The 18,371-nt window shown below is 46.9% G+C and overlaps 1 protein-coding gene across 1 annotated transcript in view; it reads right to left on the reverse strand.

Moving 5' to 3' along the window:
- Positions 1-131: 131 nt before the first annotated feature.
- LOC144755905 (ras-related protein Rab-18-B-like) overlaps positions 132-18,371 on the reverse strand; it is a 473,688-nt gene continuing 455,448 nt past the window's right edge. Inside the window, exon 7 of the mRNA XM_078645291.1 lies at positions 132-3,796. Within this exon, the coding sequence (XP_078501417.1) occupies positions 3,624-3,796 (173 nt within the window). The 3' untranslated portion in view covers positions 132-3,623. The remainder of the gene's footprint in view (positions 3,797-18,371) is intronic.

Consider the following 18,371-nt stretch of genomic DNA (forward strand, 5'->3'; position numbering starts at 1 on the left):
TAACATTTGGAAGCCATGAATCCGGTGTTGTTCTTGAAAGTGTGCATCTGAATGACGATTATGTAATAGTGGCGCGCCAGAGCGTTAGGGCCTAGCGAGGGCGCTGCGCAATAATTGACACCACACACTTGTTACAATCGGTGGGCCGGAAGTCACGAGCGACCTCCGCCTGTTTATTTATACCCTTTGGCCATGCGTGGCCAGCGGTTGCTACAATGTGAAAAGGCCCTTCTGGGCCAAGGGTCTAAGGTGGCACTCACCATGCAACTAGACCACTACAGATTAGACATTTTAAAAATAGCGGCTTGAGTGTAGCAGAGCGACAAAAGCAGGCATGGCAGTGAGGAGCAAAAGCTGGAACAAGACCGTGGGCAAAAGTAGGATAAAACACACAGCCGAGAGTTAACAGCCAACCTAGCAGAACAGCAGGAACTGGGCAAGTATTTACATCTCTTGAGGCAAACTAAAATCTTGCCACCTGGAAAACTCCCCATTCACTGACAAAAGACCAATAACTTGGCACCATCACTATACTGTGCCCTAAAGTCCCACCTTGCCTCGTCACCAATGGACACAGACTCACTGGCCAGAGCCGGCAGCAGGAGAAGGCGGGCACAGAGAAGGAGGTTTATAGGCACTATGGAACGGCTCTCCCCGCTCTTTGCTCTCCCGACCCTCACCCCAGACCTTACTTGCTTAGCCTACGTCAACTGCACAGCCGGTTTGCTGCTGCAGAAGCCCGATTCCCCGCGTCCTGGAAGACACTCTTAAGACAAGTGCTCAGCCAGGCGCACACACTCCCCAGGCACTCCTGGAATGCAAGTCTAGTCAGGTGAGCCACACACACACACTCTATATGTCTCTCTGCACTGAAGTTTGCTTGACTGATCTCTGCAGCATGTGCATTAACCCACTAGGCCACCCTTCCAATTAGTTACACTAATAACCACAGACATATTTTTCTTTATACTTCAGATTGACTATTTCACACAGAGAATAAATGTGTGGTACACACAGCGGAGTTGCCAGGCTTGCAACTAGAAAGCTTCTGTTGTCTTATAAGTATAAAAAATAATTTTATAAATGAATTATGAAAACAGAAAGACGATTAAAGGACCACTTCTCTAACCATTGAATTAACATCCTGCTTGTACCTTAGAGTTCATCTTTAATGTTTGTAAATGGTGTGTCCTTGTACTCGCTAGAAAATATCACTCCCAAGTGTCACATATTTGTTCACTTAATGCCACTCGTTAGTGCCCTAAAATCATGGAAATGTCACACATAAGCAACCCTAAAACCTGGTGGCTGTGACCACCCCTCTTGGTGTGGAGTTAGCAGGAGACCAGAAGCAAATATTATCAAAAGGGGATCTGGTACAAAAAGTTAAGCTATCAATGGTTTGTTTTTTAGATTAATGATAGTTTCTGATTGCTTGGACAATCTTTGTCTTGAATAAGCTTTAAATAGGAAGATAATCAATATGCACTGAAAAAGACTGCTTTTTAAAAAGGTAATATCATGGATGAAGACAGTTTCATTTCTTCATTTATGTCTTTCTCACTGTAGATTGACACCCAGTCATGTAATTCATCCATACATTGCTAGATCAGACCTCAATAAACAGCTATCAATACGTTTCAAAAGCCTCCCTCTTATTTGTACATACTGTAGCAACTGCTAGATTTCCTAATGAGCATCAATCTTCAGTTACACAATATTGTCTATTATTTAGGTGTTTGCATACATCTAATTTGTTGTAAGCATTATATGAGGAGGGACTGATATGATCAAGTAGCTAATTTGGAAGTTTGGTACCAAAAAAACGCACCTTTTCTTATCAAGCTTACCCATTTGCCAAAACGTGTGTCCTGCTAGATTAATCACACAGGCCTTATTCGCAAAGCTATAGTTCCACAATTGTCTGGATTTATCAAACTAAATTGACTTCCCAGGAATTGCCAAAACATCATTTACATTCGTAAACTGAATGGCTCACAAGTAATACTACACTGACCGTGTCAACGGCAAAGAGTGGCTATTGTATGGAAAAGTTGTGGCTGTTCAAAAACCTGTTCAGGCTCTTCCCAACCTGCATGAGGTTGGAGATGTACTCCTGTCCGCGCAGGCTTAAATCTGAATCCACCATGGGAACTGGAAGGAACAACTTCCAAACTGGTTGTGTGTGAGGGAAGAGGTTTCACCACGTGGGGAAATATTTTACCTCAGAGGAAATGAACAAAAAAGTCAGCATGTGCAAGCGTACGTTTGCTGAACATTGACACATGCATACATTTACCCTGTGTACGTTGTGCATATACATATGTGAGTGAATGCTTATTGAAAAGACAATCCATGAGTCTTCTGGGTAACAGGATAGCAAGCCCTGCTCCCACGCCCTACATTTGACTGAAATGAGTAGCACAAACCCACATTTGCTCCATATTTTTCCTTCAGAGGTGATTTCCCAAACCCTTCAGGATTAAAGGAATTGCTTTAATTAGAAAGAAAAAGAATAACAACTCGAACATTATTAAAACAGAAGCATGTAAATAAGAACATGAAGCAATCTTCAGAGTGTTTTTGTCTTGGCTACCAACCTTCCTGTCCCAGCCAAGAGACAGAACAGCAGCTACAGCACAATGTAAAAATAACGCATTGTTGATGGAGTTATGTAACACCGAACACAATGGCACCTTCAGGGGGAGCCAGCAGAGCTTTGCTGAGAAGCTGCTCAAGCAGACATCCTGCAGAGTGAAAGAGCAAAAGCAAAGATGTAGGATTGAGCACACGTCGAGCAGTATTATTAATGGTATTAAAGCTATCGCAGGACACCTGTCAATCACAGCTATGGCACAGTGCAGTACATCTCAAAAGTCAACAGGGGGTCTTCACTTGCCAAGAAAACTAGAGGAACTGCATTTAGTTGCTTCGGAATCCATGGATTCCGTGCTATCTCGCTCTGTCTACGAGGCATCTTTAAGAAGTAGGTGCCACCATGCATCCTAGGCTATACGAAGGACTGACAAAAGGTGTAGTAAATGTTCCCTGATCCGTACAGGACGCTCCACTCGAAGGGTTATTCTTCAAGCGACTCGATCGCTGGGCTTTGATCCCAGCTAAAAGTTTTTCACTATACTTCCCACCAAGCATCAAAGTGCACTCCACTGTTACATGGCATTGTGCTGCGTCAGGCATTTGTACAGTGCGTTTCTACCATTTCTGTGTCCCTAAAACAGTGTGTAATGCTTGGCTAATTTGTTATTAGCCATGGCTTGTGCGCACGTTACTTAAATGGTGATGAAACTTGTGCTCAGATATTTGGGCCATCCTTTGCTTGGGTGCATGGAACTTACATACAGGAGCATATCACAGATGCTCATAAACAAGGAATCAATTTTAACAACAGTACCAAAAGGTTTAGATCACCAGCCACATCATCAATGGTGGCCTAAAACAGCAATTTTGCTTACTTGAGATTAAAATTAATCTTGGTAAAAAAAATCTTAAAATCTTTAGTTCTCTTGGTCCAGCACAATGGCCCATCCGATCCTAAACTGAGAGGCTCTTCAATGATCTGCGGAATGAGAATCACTTGCCTACCGAATGTTGATCTAAAACCCTTAAGCCAATGTACAGTATCCGCCACATGTTCCTTTCGGTTCTTTTGTTGGTCTTGCCAAGAAGACACCGCTGGTTTGTGAATCGGTCTCCCATAATCCTGGTGTCTGCATGATTTTCTCAGCCACCTCCTCAAATGCGCACTGCACCCCATCGCTGCTTTTGGCACTGGTCTCTGAAAAGAGAAAACATCACACATAAATGTATAAAGAGAAAATGGAATTAAAAAATATAATAGTCTAAGTAAAAGATAATAGTACTATTGTGAATTAAACAGGTCCCTGAGCCAGCTCCCCACCCTTACTGCCTGTTCAGCAGGTCTCCCTGACTCTGCCGCTCAGGTCTCTCTCTGCTAGCGTGCTTGTTTCTGCCACATTGTAATAAGATCTGTTAATTTTATTGTCATTTATCCTACTGTTTAATCTTTATCCGTATTTCCTTATTAATCCTTTTGTTTTTTCAGCTTATTTTATTTTATTAGCCTTACTTCCTGTCGTTATTTTGTCCACTCTCCCATTGTACCCCTGTATTTTCTTCTGTACTTCATGGTTTGTTTTCTGTGAGCAGGCCCACTTTGCCTCTCGCTACTCAGCCCATTTTGCAGCTCCCACTTCCTGCCACCCAGGACCCCCCCCTCATTTTAGGACATAATTAATGGAGGCTGCTAGGCGACCATTGAGCAGGTCGCTGAGCCAGCCCCCACCCCTTGCTACCCGATCAGCAGATCTCCCAGACTCTTTCACTCTCCTTTGTACACTTGTATTTTCTTCTATATTTCGTGGTATTCCGCAGCTCACTTTCCTACCCGTTTCGCAGCTCCTGCTTCCAGCCACCCAGTGCCTCATCCTCACCCCCAGGACCCAATTAATGGAGTCTGCAGCGCAACGGCAAGCCCGACTGCAACCGTCCATGCCCAGCAGCAGGAACCCTAGCCCTTGAGCTACACGTAGGTAAACTGCTGCTGAGCTCTGATCCCTTGACCCCAGCCTCTGCAACAGCTGCTGCCGCACTTCTCCGCGATCAACGGCAGGACCTTTCTTTTGCCTGCAGTGCCTATTCTCCTGCAACATCAGGGAACCTGCACTCATGCTGGGCACCAACTCACTGACCAAGCCAACCAGGACTGCCACAGAACAACTCCACTGCCTCCTACTCAATGCATGATCTCTCTGCAATTACACCACCGAGATCTGAGACACAACCTCCTCCCTCCCCCCGATGTTATCTTCCTCACTGAGACCTGGCTCAACCCCACTTCCGACCTCGCCACGTCAACTCCCAACGGCTACAAGATAGCACACCGGGACTGCATCAATAAACACAGAATCACCATCATCCACATAGAAACGATCCACTGCACCACCACCACAGACTACACCACCCCAATCATTGAACACCTCACTTCAAACTTTCTGCAACGCCATCCCAGACTTTATCACCCTGCTTGCCTTCGCCTCCAAACACTAAATCTTCCTCAAAGACCTCAATTTCTACATCGCCGACTTCAATAACACCAATATTGCCTACCTCCTCGAAAGCATGAACAGCATCGGCCTCACCCAACTGTTCACCAACCCCACATACAACGCAGGGCACATGCTTGACCCCTTCTTTACGGCCAGCGACACTCAAGTACATTCATGTCACTGAGTTCACCTGTACAGACCTCACCATCATTCACTTCACGATCACAGGATCCCCGGCACCACCACCAAGCCGCCCAACACCTCATACTGCAGCTGGAACAAAGTTTCAAAGAACCAATGAACCAATACCCTCAACACCACCCACCGTGACACCACAACCAACCTAGAACAGGCTGCCAAGAACGTATCAGCCTGGATCACCGACTGTGCCGACAGAGTCACGCCCGTCAAGTCCACCAAACTCAAGAGATCGACCAAACAGGCCAGCAGGTACACCACAGAACTAAAAACATAGAAAGGCAATTGGAAGCGACTGGAAAGAAAATGGCGCACCAGTAAGATTCCCACACACCGAGCCTCCATCAAGACTACCCTCAACCAATACCACCAACACCTGAAAGAGATGAGAAGGAGTTTCCAGCCAGCTCTAAGCACAGAAAAGAACTTTTCAACATTGTCAGAGTTCTTAGACCACACAGCCACCAAAAACACCATCACCCCTTCCCAGGAACTTTGCAGGACTGTGACGGACTTCTTCCACGACAAGATCCCCACCATCTACAAAAACGTCTAACCCCAACCAACTGCCTCCGACCGATACAGCCTACTTATTCCCACAGATTAGAGCCTCGACCATCTACTCACCGTCTGGAACCAGCTCAGCAATAATGAACCCCTTCTACTCAGGATCACCCACAGATTCCCAGCCCCACCACATCTTCAACCGGGGAAGCAAGAACATCAGCAGTGAGTGAGTCATCTTCAACTCATCCATCACCACAGCCACCTTTCCCGAAGAATCGAAACACGCAGCAGTCAAACCCCTTCTCACGAACCCGTTCGCAAGCCACATGGAACTCACAAACTACCTTCCGATCAAGGTCCTAAAAAAGCCATCAACCACCAACTCATGGAACACCTGTAGAACAAGAAGCTGCTAGACACCTCCCAATACGGATTCCGCACCAACCATAGTGTGGAAAACGCTCTGATTGCTGCTACAAACATCATCAGAATCCTCCTTGACTGGGGAGAAACGGTAGCCCTGATCCGCCACGACCTCTCAGCAGCATTCAACACCGTATCCCATCACACCCCTATCAAGAGGCTTCATCACATTGGAATCTAATCAGCCTCACAGGAAGAACCCAGAAAATCAGCCTACCTGGTTCAACTCAGAATCCAAGAACATCATCTGCGGTGTCCCTCAAGGTTCATCCCTCGGCCCCATACTGTTCAACATCAACATCTACATTACTCCCTTGGCCAACATTATCATATCCCACAGAATAAGCATCATATTCTAAGCAGAAAACACCCATCTCATCCTCTCGCTATCAGAAGACCCCTCCACCATAACTTCCGTAGGTGCATGATGGGTGTCGCTGACTGGATGAGAAGCAACTGCCTAAAACTCAACACAGACAAAATAGAAGTTCTGATCTTCGGGAACAACATCACCCCATGGAATGACTCCTGGTGGCCCTCTGAACTAGGGCCATCGCCCACTCCAACCAACCATGGCTGTAACCTTGGCATTATCATGGACAGCAAGCTAAACATGAAAAGCCAGATCAATACAGTCTCCTCCACCTGCTTTCTCACTTTTCCATGCTCTGGAAATGGCTCCCTGTCAATACCAGACGAATTGTCACTCAAGTCCTAATCACCAGCCGACTATCCAAACACACTCTACGCAGGAATCACCACTCACCTCCTGAAGAGACTGCAGACCATCAGCAGCCAGACCTCATCCTCAACCTCTCCAAATGGACCCAAATTACCTCCCACCTCAAAAAGCTACACTGGCTCCTCTTTCAGAAAAAATGTCAATTCAAGATGCTGATCCACACCTATAAAGCCCTGCACAACCAAGAACCAGAATTCATCAACCGCTGCATGTACTTACATCAACACTCAAGACACCTGCGCTCGGGGGCGCGGCTAAGCACGGACCGAAGATGGACGCATAGTTTAAGAGCTCCGCCGCCCGAGTGCCCCTTCGACGATCCTGAGCAATTATCTGGCAGTCCTTTACGCAGCCCCTGACTCCTACGGGCTAGCAGAACCCCTCCAGCCTGCTCCGGTGTTTGTGGCTCGCGGAGATCCGGCCATTGGAGAGTGCGGGCCTGCACGAGGCCTTGAAGCCGGGGCCCACAGTAGCAGGGCTGGCTTGACGGTGATGCCTCCCAGCCCGCCTTTGTACTGCATCCTAGGAGTGCCAGAGAGATCAGAGGGACAGGTTCCTGACCTGTTTGCTGAGGACCTAATTCTCAAGCACCTGCAGCCCAAGTGCCTCAGTAAATGCTTTGTGATAGAAAGGGCGCACAGGGTCCCGGGCAGCCATCCCAAGCCGGGCGCTCCCCCGCGGCCCATGTTGGCCCGAGTCCTGAACTATCGAGACAGAGATGTGATCCTCCAAAACTCGAGAGCCAACGCCCCGCTCAGGTACGAGAATGCTACTGTCTCATTTTTCCCAGACTTCACACAGAGAGTGCAAAAGCAGAGGAGATCTTTCCTATCGGTTAAACGTGACCTGCGGGAAAGTGGCTTGAAATACTCGATGTTGTTCCCGGCCCGCTGTCGAGGCGGAGGGATGAACTTGGTTTTTTGATCAGCCGGAATGGATTGAATATCGAGGGAATCAGGACCCAGAGGATCGTGGAGCTGGTGAAAGTGCGGACAGTCAGCCATCCTGAAGTGGAGGCCTTGGGGACAGTCGGATTGCACACATGAGGGGAATCTTGTTGTGGGGGGCGTTGGGGAGGGATGGTGGGACTTTTGCGTTAAAAATAAGCAGGCTGCGAGTTGATTTACAGTTTGACACTTCTAATGCTATAAGGACGGGATATTGATTGTGTTTGGGGCGCGGGCATGGAGCTCACGGCCTGTTACCCCCTAATTTAACTCTTTCTTTGAATTTTTCTAGGGCGACAGGCACTCTGCAATTTTCGATAGGCAGTTTGGATCCCAGAGGGCAGGGCAGCGGGTGGGGGGGTGTTGGGTAGGGGTGTTTGGCTCACCTGTTTGGTGGTTTGTTGGTTACATCAGCACAGTACATAGGCCTGACAAAGAAAATGCGGAGGATTTTCAACTTTACCATGTAGACGATGGGGGTAGGGAAGTGAAGGTTTTGCGTTGGAACGTTAACAGCTTGGGGGATAAGATCAAAGGGAGTGTGGTTCTTCAGTATGTCAAGAGACATGCTCCGGACGTGGTCCTGTTTCAGGAGACACATCTAATTGGCAGCTCATGCAAAGCATAGAGGGGGATACAAAATGGTTGCACACTTAGGGTTTACTTCGGGATCCAGGGGGGTGGGCATTCTGATTCGAAACACGTTTCCATTGGCAGTGACCTTCACTTGGGAGGACGATAGAGGCAGATACACAGGGGTCACGGGCATGTGGGAAGTCCGACACATAACATTTCTATCTATCTATGTTCCTCCAGGGCTACAGAGCACAACATTCGCTGAAATGGGGGCGGTACTGCTCACTGTCCCAGAGGGGCTTTTAATCCTGGGAGGCAACTTTAACGCAGTCGTCTCTGGCATGTTGGACAGGCATCCCCCACGAGAGACGGGACGGGCGGCGCAATGGCTACCAGACTTCATAGATGCAATGGGACTAGTTGATAGTTGGAGGCTCCATCACAGGATCAAACACAATATACATTTCACTCTTGGGCTCACCACAGTCTCTCAAGACTAGACTACTGCCTTGTACCTGCCGAGCAAACATCATACGTAGCAGAAATCAGGCACTTAGCTAGAGGCATCTCGGATCACTCTAGACTGTGGGTCCACGTGTCGTAAGTCAGGGCACTGCAGGGAGGGTGGTCCCCAATCAACCCTTGGTATCTGCGTAATCCCAAGATTCAAAAAGACCTCATTAAAACACTGGACGAATACTATACCAATAATGTAGGGTCGGTATCCTCTTCTCAGTCCTTGTGGGAGGCGTTTAAAACTGTCATCATAGGTCAGGCTCTGTCCTTGATAGCAGGCTCTAAAAGGGAGAAGCAGAAGGAGGTGGTGGAGCTAGAGGCTGAAATTTGCAGGTTGGAAGGTGAGTTGGAACTGGGCATAACGCAGGCTAAACTTCATTTGTTAAGCCTGAAGCAGCACGACTATAAGGCACTGGTCTCGGACAGGCCTAAAGCTCTTAGCAGGGAACAACAGGGCAAGCTGTATGACTTGGGGATAAGGCTGGGAAACTTATTGCATGGCTGGACAGGAGAGAATGGGCGAGCCGTCTTGTCCCGGAGCTCCGAATGGGGGGGGGGCCATTACTTACTGAACCACAGGAAATAGTGGACAGGTTTGCGGACCACTTTCAGACAGTTTACAAGTCTGTCTCCCCTCACTCGGAGACTGACTCCTAGGTATTACTCCGTGACATCAAGCTCCTCTGTCTTTCCCCTGAAGACCGTGACTATATGGACAGCCCACTCGCTAAGGACAAAATTGCCCATGCAATCCATTCGCTAAATTCTGGGAAGGCACTGGGTCCCAATGGGCTTCCTATCGAGCTCTACAAACTCAGGCCGGACAAACTCGCACCTTACTTGAAAGCGATGTTTGTGGAATCCAGAGACAATGGAATACTACCAAGGGAACAGAGAATAGCTACCGTGGTCACGATCCACAAGGAAGGCAAGGCTAGAACAGACTGTGCCTCGTATAGACCTATCTCCCTCTTAAATGCTGAGCAAAGCTCCTGGCGAACCGACTGGTGAAGGTGATCAGCGGCCTGGTACACCCCGATCAATCTGGCTTCATGCCACATGGGAACAGAGCCCTAAACTTGTACAGACTGCACGGGTGATAGATAGAGTCCACACTCTGCGGGAGCCATCCATAATCGGGTCGCTAGACATAACAATGGCCTTCGATACGACTGAATGGCCGAATTCTGCTGTACGCGGAGCCGCTCGCCCAAGTGGTGGTAAACAACAGAGTCTCAACACCGTTTTCGCTTGGTAGGGGCACCCGTCAGGGTTGCCCGCTGTCCCCCCTTCTCTTTTCTTTAGGCTTGGAGCCTCTTGCTGCCTGGTTACGTTGGGAACCAATGATCAGAGGAATGCGGTGGTCCCCCGGATGGGAGGATCGCACATCACTATATGCAGACGATATACTGCTTTACTTGGCTTCCCCCGTAAGTCCCTTATTGTGGTTTTGTATGTCCTGACCTCTTTTGGGAAATATTCGGGGCTCTCGATCAACTGGGAGAAATCCTTACTGTTTGTCCTGAGAGGAGATCCCCCAGTCCCCCACGAAACTGCCCTATACAGGTTAACACTGAGGGGGAGTTTTCATCTCACTGGACCCCTCGGTTAGGTATGCCCGGAATCTTCTTCCCCCTCTACAGAGGCTCAAGAGTGACATTGCCAACTGGAGGAAACTTCCTATTTCGCTGCTGGGTAGGGCGGCCCTCTTTAAAATGATGACCCTGCCTCGATTTCTCTATGCCTTGAAGAATACCTTGGATGTTGTGCCAGCCAGCTATTTCCGTGAGATTGAGAGCCTTCAGAGGAGTCTACTGTGGGATGACAGGCCCCGAATCGCACTAAATAAACACGCAGTTGGTACGATGGGGGCATTAGTCTCCTGGATATCAGGGGGTACTATTGGGCCTCCCAGCTGGCAGCGGTCAACCACGGTACATACGGTTGTGTAGATGACCCAGGCTACGCCATGGATAGGTGGCTCCTCCCAGGGGGTAAATATAGTAGGGCTCTGTACTCCCGACCGAAGAAACTGGCATTAACAGGACCAACGAAACACGCAGTTCAGATTTGGCATGATGCCACGGGTTCCCTGGGATGGAGGCACAAACTACCTTTGGCCACCCCGCGTTGGGACTCCGAGAAACTTGGCAATCTCTGGATGACAAAAGGTTTCAACAAGTGGGACCTTATAGGAATTTCCACTGTCGGGGATATATCGGGGATGGGGAGGGTTAAATCCTTTGAGGAGATGCAGAAGGAATATGAACTAACAGATGCGGAATATTTCCGCTATGTGTAGGTTCGGCACTCGCTTCACTCCACTTTGCCCAGAGGTGTTGAGCCCCCAGAGGCCTCTCCATTAGAGGATAGGATACGGGATGGTCACCTTCCCGGAAAGACAATCTCATTAATTTATAAGAAGCTAATTAACCATATGGTAGATCCCCTTCAGGCGTTGAGGGACAGGTGGGAGTAGGATGGGATAGAGCTTGACCATGAAGATTGGCAGACAGCGGTGTCATCCCCTAGGGAGGTTGCAATCCCAGCTCGCCTGAAATTAGTCCAGCTTAAGATTCTACATAGGATCTATATCACGGGACCCCGACTGGTACACATGGGATTGTTAGGCACAGGGCTATGGAAACGACAATGTGGTCTCACAGGTACATTTATGCATACCATCTGGGAATGTACACATATTACAGCTTACTGGCAAAAAGTGCATGTCACAATGAGCAAGGTATTGGGGGTCTCCCTGTCCCCGGAGGCAAGGAGGTGCCTCTTGAATATATGGGAACCCTCTAACTTAAACACTTCTCAGACGCAATGGGCTACACTAGGTTTTATGTTGGCTAAAAGAAATATCGCTCAATTGAGGGGGGCGGTGCAGCCACCCACCCTGGAGACGTGGGAAAGCACTTTGGATTGGTGCATGTTTAGGGAGAAAACTGTGTATCCTGCAAGGGGATGCCCGAGGAAGTGGTCGCTGGTCTGGGGCCAATCGCCACAGAGGAGAGATGTGTACACCAGCCAGAAATGCTGCTCTAGATGACCCCCATATCCCAGTGAAGTTCCTTTTCAGTTGTATTTATTGATTAGTACAACTCAACAGAAGAGTAACATTAGAAGCAAAAATAAATAGCAGTAGGTAACCCGTAGAGGGGAAAAAAACTTTTTTCCACCCCCAAAGTAGGAATACTGGACAGGTACATGCACAGTGTTAAAGAAAAGAGCCCTCAGGCACCAACAAAAAGTCGGTTGCCAGTTGTCATCATTGGGCTCCTATTGAAAAGAAGATATGATAGTATCCAACAGTAGTGAGACGTGAATTAAAAGGAGTGCTGGCTACTCTCCAGTGAAAAAAAATTATTTAATATAGAGGTAGCTCTGACTCCATTAAAAATGTTAGTGCAAGACGGACATTGCCCTGGTCGTGTGAATTTGGGCCAGGAAAGTCCTATCAAGAATTAGGGGTCAACATGTTTCTGCTACAGATAGCCAGAGATCAGCTTAGCATTCATCAGGACCAACATATAAAAAGTCATCTTTGTGGGTGATACGCTCTCAGGTACCACTATCATCTAAGGGACTGAGAACAAGAGAGGGTTACCAACTTGAAAGTAAACCATGCACAGGAACTTCCTCGTGCGTTCCCTCCAAGGCGTGAGGGCTGAGATATTCTAAAGTATCAAAAATGATACTCCTTAGGCTCGTGGCGGGGGGAACATCTTCACGCCCGGATCCTTTATATCCTGGCGACTGCCCTCTATTAGACCTATTAAATCCACATCTACAGCCTGAAAACTTTGTATTTATTGATTATCCTATAACCCCCTGATGTAGTCTGCAATTTTGAACGATCCTCTGTATTGAGTTCTTTTTTTTTTTGCTGATGTTTTGATTCAATAAAAAGAATTATAAAAAATAAAAAAAAGACACCTGCGCTCCACCTCCCTCTCACTCTCTGCATCCGCCAAAGCAAAAGTGGAGGACGATCCTTCGCCTACCTCACTGCTAAGTCCTGTAACAACCTCTCCCTTCACCTCCAGACCTCATCTTCTCTTCTATATTCAGGAAAGGACCTGGCTGTTACACTGAAACCACCCAAAGCAGCAAGGCCCTCAGTGCCTGGATAACCTTGCGGTGATTAGCTGGCGTTACAAATTCTGATTGATTGGTGGTTGTAGAGGTCAAAGGGGGAAAAACAGAGGACTCAGCCTCCTGTTTGTAGTATAATAACCAAAGGAGCCCGTCCGTCTTATAGAACTACCTTTCCACCCAGGTGTTGGGTAGAAAACAGACAGTTTTCTTTAAATAACCTTCACCAACTAGGGTTCCCCCTTGGTGGCATGCGTCATCAGTGGGTTCCTCCTGTTCCGCTGCGGTAACCTCGGAGACACGGGCGGGCTATCTCCAAAAAGCAAGGGAGTAGCTTTGACGAAAGTGTGACAATAGGTTTTGGGCTCAGAAAGCCTCATTTTGGCATCTAACAAATCTTCTTTTACTTTTTCTAAAAATAGAGTGCACTCAAAATTGAGTATTTCGACAGAAGTGGTATCAGGGAGTATTCCTTGGTCCTGAAGATAAGCCTTAGGGTAAGGCTTGAAATATGTAGACCATAGAAATTCGTGGTCATAAACGTTATTCCATGAGTTTCAAACTTTTCCCTATTTTTAATCATGCTGGATAGAGGCAAGAATGTGTGTTCCTACTAAGCGAGGTGCTTTTTGTTTATCCACAAACAAAATCTCCCACTCCTATTTGTCCCCTCATCCTTTATAATGTACATTCAAAAGTGCTCCCACGTAAACCTGTCGGTCATAGCACACCCCATTCCGCAGCGGAGTGGGAAGAACCCAATAATGAAGCATGCCACCAAGAGGAAACCCTGGTGGATGAGCGTTATTTAAAGAAAACTGTCTGTTTTCTATTCAACAGCGGGAGTGGAAAGTTAGTCCTATAAGACGAAAGGGCTCATTTTGGTTACTATTGTCTATTTAAAAGACAAGAAAGAATACTTAGGTAATTAATGTGTTTGTGGTTTGCCTTTGTTTAAGAAACAGATTCCATTAAGTGCTTGCAGTCTCTCCCTTCCTCCTGGATTTCACAATATTCTTTATGGTTCGTTCCTAGGTCCCATTACACTTCTTCTTAACTGATATTTTCGCACTTCATATGACTTCAAACTTATGAGTAAATGTGTAGACAAACTATGGTCATGGAGTTGTAAATGGACTGGATACTGAAAGTCCACACAGCCTTCAAAGGGCCTCTTTGCGGCTTCATCTGCTTAGACAAACATCCATTTGTGATGCACCCATTATCTACAACTGCCCACAGGTAGCACTGGAATGAGTTATCAAAAAGACCTGATTGCACTATGCACAGTGAGGTGCTGAATAATAGCAACATAAAGGGTCAGTAGAAAGTACAAATAACACCCTTATCACAATGCCAGTGCTCGAAAAGGACCTGAGCTTCAGAACTCAGGCAAAAAAGACGGCAGGAATCTGCTTTGGACTCCTCAGGGCATGTAGGAAGGTCTTCCCCCTGCTCCCTGCCGCTTCACGGAAACTTCTGATCCAGGGCCTCATCCTGGCAAAGCTAGATTACAGCAATGCAATCTACCTGGGCGCCCCGGAAGCCACATTCAACACCCTGCAGAGAATCCAAAACGCCGCGGCCCGCCTACTCACTCTCACCCCAGCCAGATCCTCGGCTAAGCCAGCTCTGAAGCTCCTTCACTGGCTTCCAGTCAGAGAGAGGGTCGCTTTCAAGGCCCTCTGTCTTGCCCACAAACTTCTCAATAACAAAGGACCACCAATCCTCAAAAATTTCATCGTTCCCTATAAAGCGACTAGAGCTCTTCGATCAAGCGAAGAGAACTTTATTATCGTTCCCAGGGTAAAAAAAGCTCGGTCTGGAGGACGTCGTTTTTCGGTACACACTGCCAAACAGTGGAACAGTCTCCCCCGGAGACTGAGAACCAAACCCAACCTCCTTCAATTCAGGAAGGCACTGAAAACTCTTCTCTTCCCCATAAACCCTCCCTCCCTTCCGCCGCTGCTCCCTCCCGAACTCAGGTTCCAGCGCTGGGATGCCCTAGGGTTACTACGCGCTCTACAAAACCCTTAAATAAATAAATAAAAATGCCAATTAGCACAATTGAGATGTTAGCCACTAATCAGAATATTACAATAACATTAATCGTTAACTTATCTTTAAGATTATATAATGGTTTTGTTCAACTGTATGGTTAACAGAGGGAAATAAAGGGAACGTGTTCCTAAAGGGTAAGCAATCTTTTATATGTACAGCAACGTGTGATGGAGACCTTGCTTCCAGATGTCAGGACACATGGTTGACTCACAGAGCAGCAATCATTAATGGGCCTTAGTCCTGGGGCTGTGATGTATTAATAAGTATTTACCACACAAAGGTCATCGTAGCATGAAGACACTATTGATGTATAAAAGATTGTTTAAAGGACAACAACTTGATGATTGACTGGAGAGAGGTAGTTTCATAACCTGGGGCCGACTGATGAATACGATTTGCCATCCAGTTAGGTCAATTTTCAAAAGAACGATTTTCCTCTTGGCCAGGGGCGAAAGACACCCACATTAAAAGGTAGCCAGCCATGGTGAGAGTTATTAGAGCTGGGAGCAGTTCAAGCTCTCGACAATTTCAGAAGCACTCTATGTATAACATGATTAGAAGGCTATGGGAGCAATTTCAATAAATAAAATGAGGATGAAAAATCAATATGCAGTTTTATGTTTGTCCATCCTCTTTACAAAAATTCCTGTCAGATTCTGCTCAGATAACTTTTAAATTCCAAACCTCCTTTAACTTTGTCGTATCCGGTCTTCCTGGTTTGGGGTTCTCATAACAAAAAGGGGACCCAAAATTCCTTTAGGAATAAAGAGCATCAGGGGCGTGGCTTGCGCGCCGCTTTGACATGGCGTGCCGCGCTTGAGCTCCAGGGAAACGGAGACGGTCGGGTCGTTTTTAAGATCCCGTTCGTAAATATTTCATCTCCTTCTGTTGCCATGTGATGTTGGAAGGTGCCGTGGACGCTTCCCTGTTTACTGCCACAGTGTCCGACGCCTGGAACTGCCTTTCCTTTCATCTGCAGTCTTCATTCTCGGCACTTCAGTGAGCGGCCGCCATTTTGTTTTGGCGTGGCGTCGCTCGTTTTTTCTGTGAGATGAGACCCTCGCCTTTCAGCGCAACATGCTCAGACGCATATCTTGAGGTGATATTTATTAAATTTTTATTTTGATGGTCCTCTGCAGTCGCTTTATGCCTACCTGACGCTATTTCTGCGGGCTACTTTTTATGGATTACTGACTGCCTTTCTCACCTCAGTTGACCTTTTTATGATGGCTCCCTGACTTCCCTGAGGGGCTCGTGCTTTGTAACCTGATTGCTAGGTTGCCTGCAATATACCGAACTTTGTTTTTGGCGCTTCAGGGTCTTTTTCGCTTCTTTTTATACTCCAGCTGCTTTGCTCTGCCATTTTGTGCACTGGTGTTTCAGCCCTAGTCTACACTTCTGGTGTTTTTTTATCAGTGACAGTTGGTGAATTAATATTTGTCTGATTCCTGGCCCTTGCTCATTTCCTTTGTGTCCAGCGCCTTTAGTGGTGGCGTTTTTGAGCTGTCTACTGTGTCCTGTTCCTATGGCGGACACCCTGGGGCCTTCCCCTACGGCAAAAGACTCTAAAGGGACTTTGAAACGTTCTAAGCAGCAGTCCCCCTCTCCGGAGTCCGCTCAGAAGGATACTAACTCCACTTTGGATGCCATTCTGACGCGTCTCAATGCCGTCCATGATATTGCGCAGTCTACTAAAACTAATACCGACTTATTGCAAGTTGAGGTGGCTGCTATCAGGAATGAATTTAAAGCCTTATCTGTCAGAGTTACAAATGCTGAATCTCGTATCAGTGGAGTGGAGGACTCTTCTCACCAGCATTCGAGATCTCTTCTCCAACTAGAACGTTCGATGGCTGCCTTACGTAGAGATCTTACAGAGTAGGAGGATCGTAATCGGAGGAGCAACCTGCGTATTTTTGGCCTTCCTGAAGATGCAGAGCAGTCCGCTTCCTCAATGATCGACTTCCTCTCCAAATGGATTCCTTCTACCCTACAAATCTCTTTTCAAAAAGACTTTGAAATTGAGAGAGCTCATCGGGTGCCTGCGTTCAAGCCTAAAAACTCCACTTTTCCCAGAGCAGTAATCCTTAAACCACTGCGCCATCAGCATTCGGAACAGATTTTGGCCCATACGAGGAAAGTCAAGTCGGTGTCTTGGGAGGGCCATCGGATTACTATCTCCCAGGATTTTGCCAGAGACACTGTAATTCGAAGGAAGGGATTTCTCAATCTGCGGAAACGTCTGTTGGACATGCATATTCCCTTTTTCTTTGCTGGTCCATCCAAGCTTCGTATCACTTTCAAAGGCCGCTATCGGATTTTGGATGAACCTGCTGATCTTTCCTCTTTTTTGGATAACCAACTTGAGTCTCAGATGGATTCTTCTTCAGCTCCTGGCTCTTCTGGGACTTGAATTTTTGTCTCTGTTGTTTTCACGTGGTTTAGTGAGTCTTGCCGCTTCGCATATGCCTTTGTTTTTTCGTTCCATACGTTGATTACTGGTTGTTATTCGTTTTCCACATGAGTTGTTTGTCCCTTGTCCGTTTTACTTTAATTTGTTATTGGTATTTATCCACTTTCCCCGATATTTGTCTGGGACCATTTTGACTTTCTTGATTATCCTCCTTGTTGTGGGCTCTTTTTGGTTCCTCGCCCATGCGTCTCACATTTTCCGATACCTGTTTCCTAGTGTATTCTTTCCCACCCTTGATTTTTCCTGGTTCCTCTGAGATTTGAATTTTTTTGTCTTTAATGGTCCTCGTGGTCTAGGGCGTCTTGCTGTTTGACATATGTCATTGTCTTTTTTGCTCCGCATGTTGTTCGCTGGTTGATATTCGATTCCCAATTGATTTGTTTGTCTCTCGTCAGCTTTAGCTTGTCTTGTTATTGGTATTTATCTGCTTTTTCCCGGTATTTGTCTGTCGCCATTTTGTCTTTCTTGATTATTCTCTTTGTGGTGGCGATTTTTGGCTCCTTGTTCATGTATCTCATTTCTGCCGATCTTTCTTTCAGGTTGTATTTTTCTTTTTCTATATCTTTGTTATCTTTCGATTCTGTACTTTGCCATATGGTGATTGTTAGAACCGGGAGTCTCTGGTTGGCAAAGGTAAGTACCTTGGCCCAAGTAGGGACCCCTAGCTCCGGTCAGGGCGACGGAATAACCCTCTGAGATAACCCCTGCTCACCCTCTAGGTAGCATGGCGCGAGCAGTCT

The sequence above is a fragment of the Lissotriton helveticus genome, chromosome 5_1 (genome assembly GCF_964261635.1).
Source record: "Lissotriton helveticus chromosome 5_1, aLisHel1.1, whole genome shotgun sequence".
NCBI lineage: Eukaryota > Metazoa > Chordata > Amphibia > Caudata > Salamandridae > Lissotriton > Lissotriton helveticus.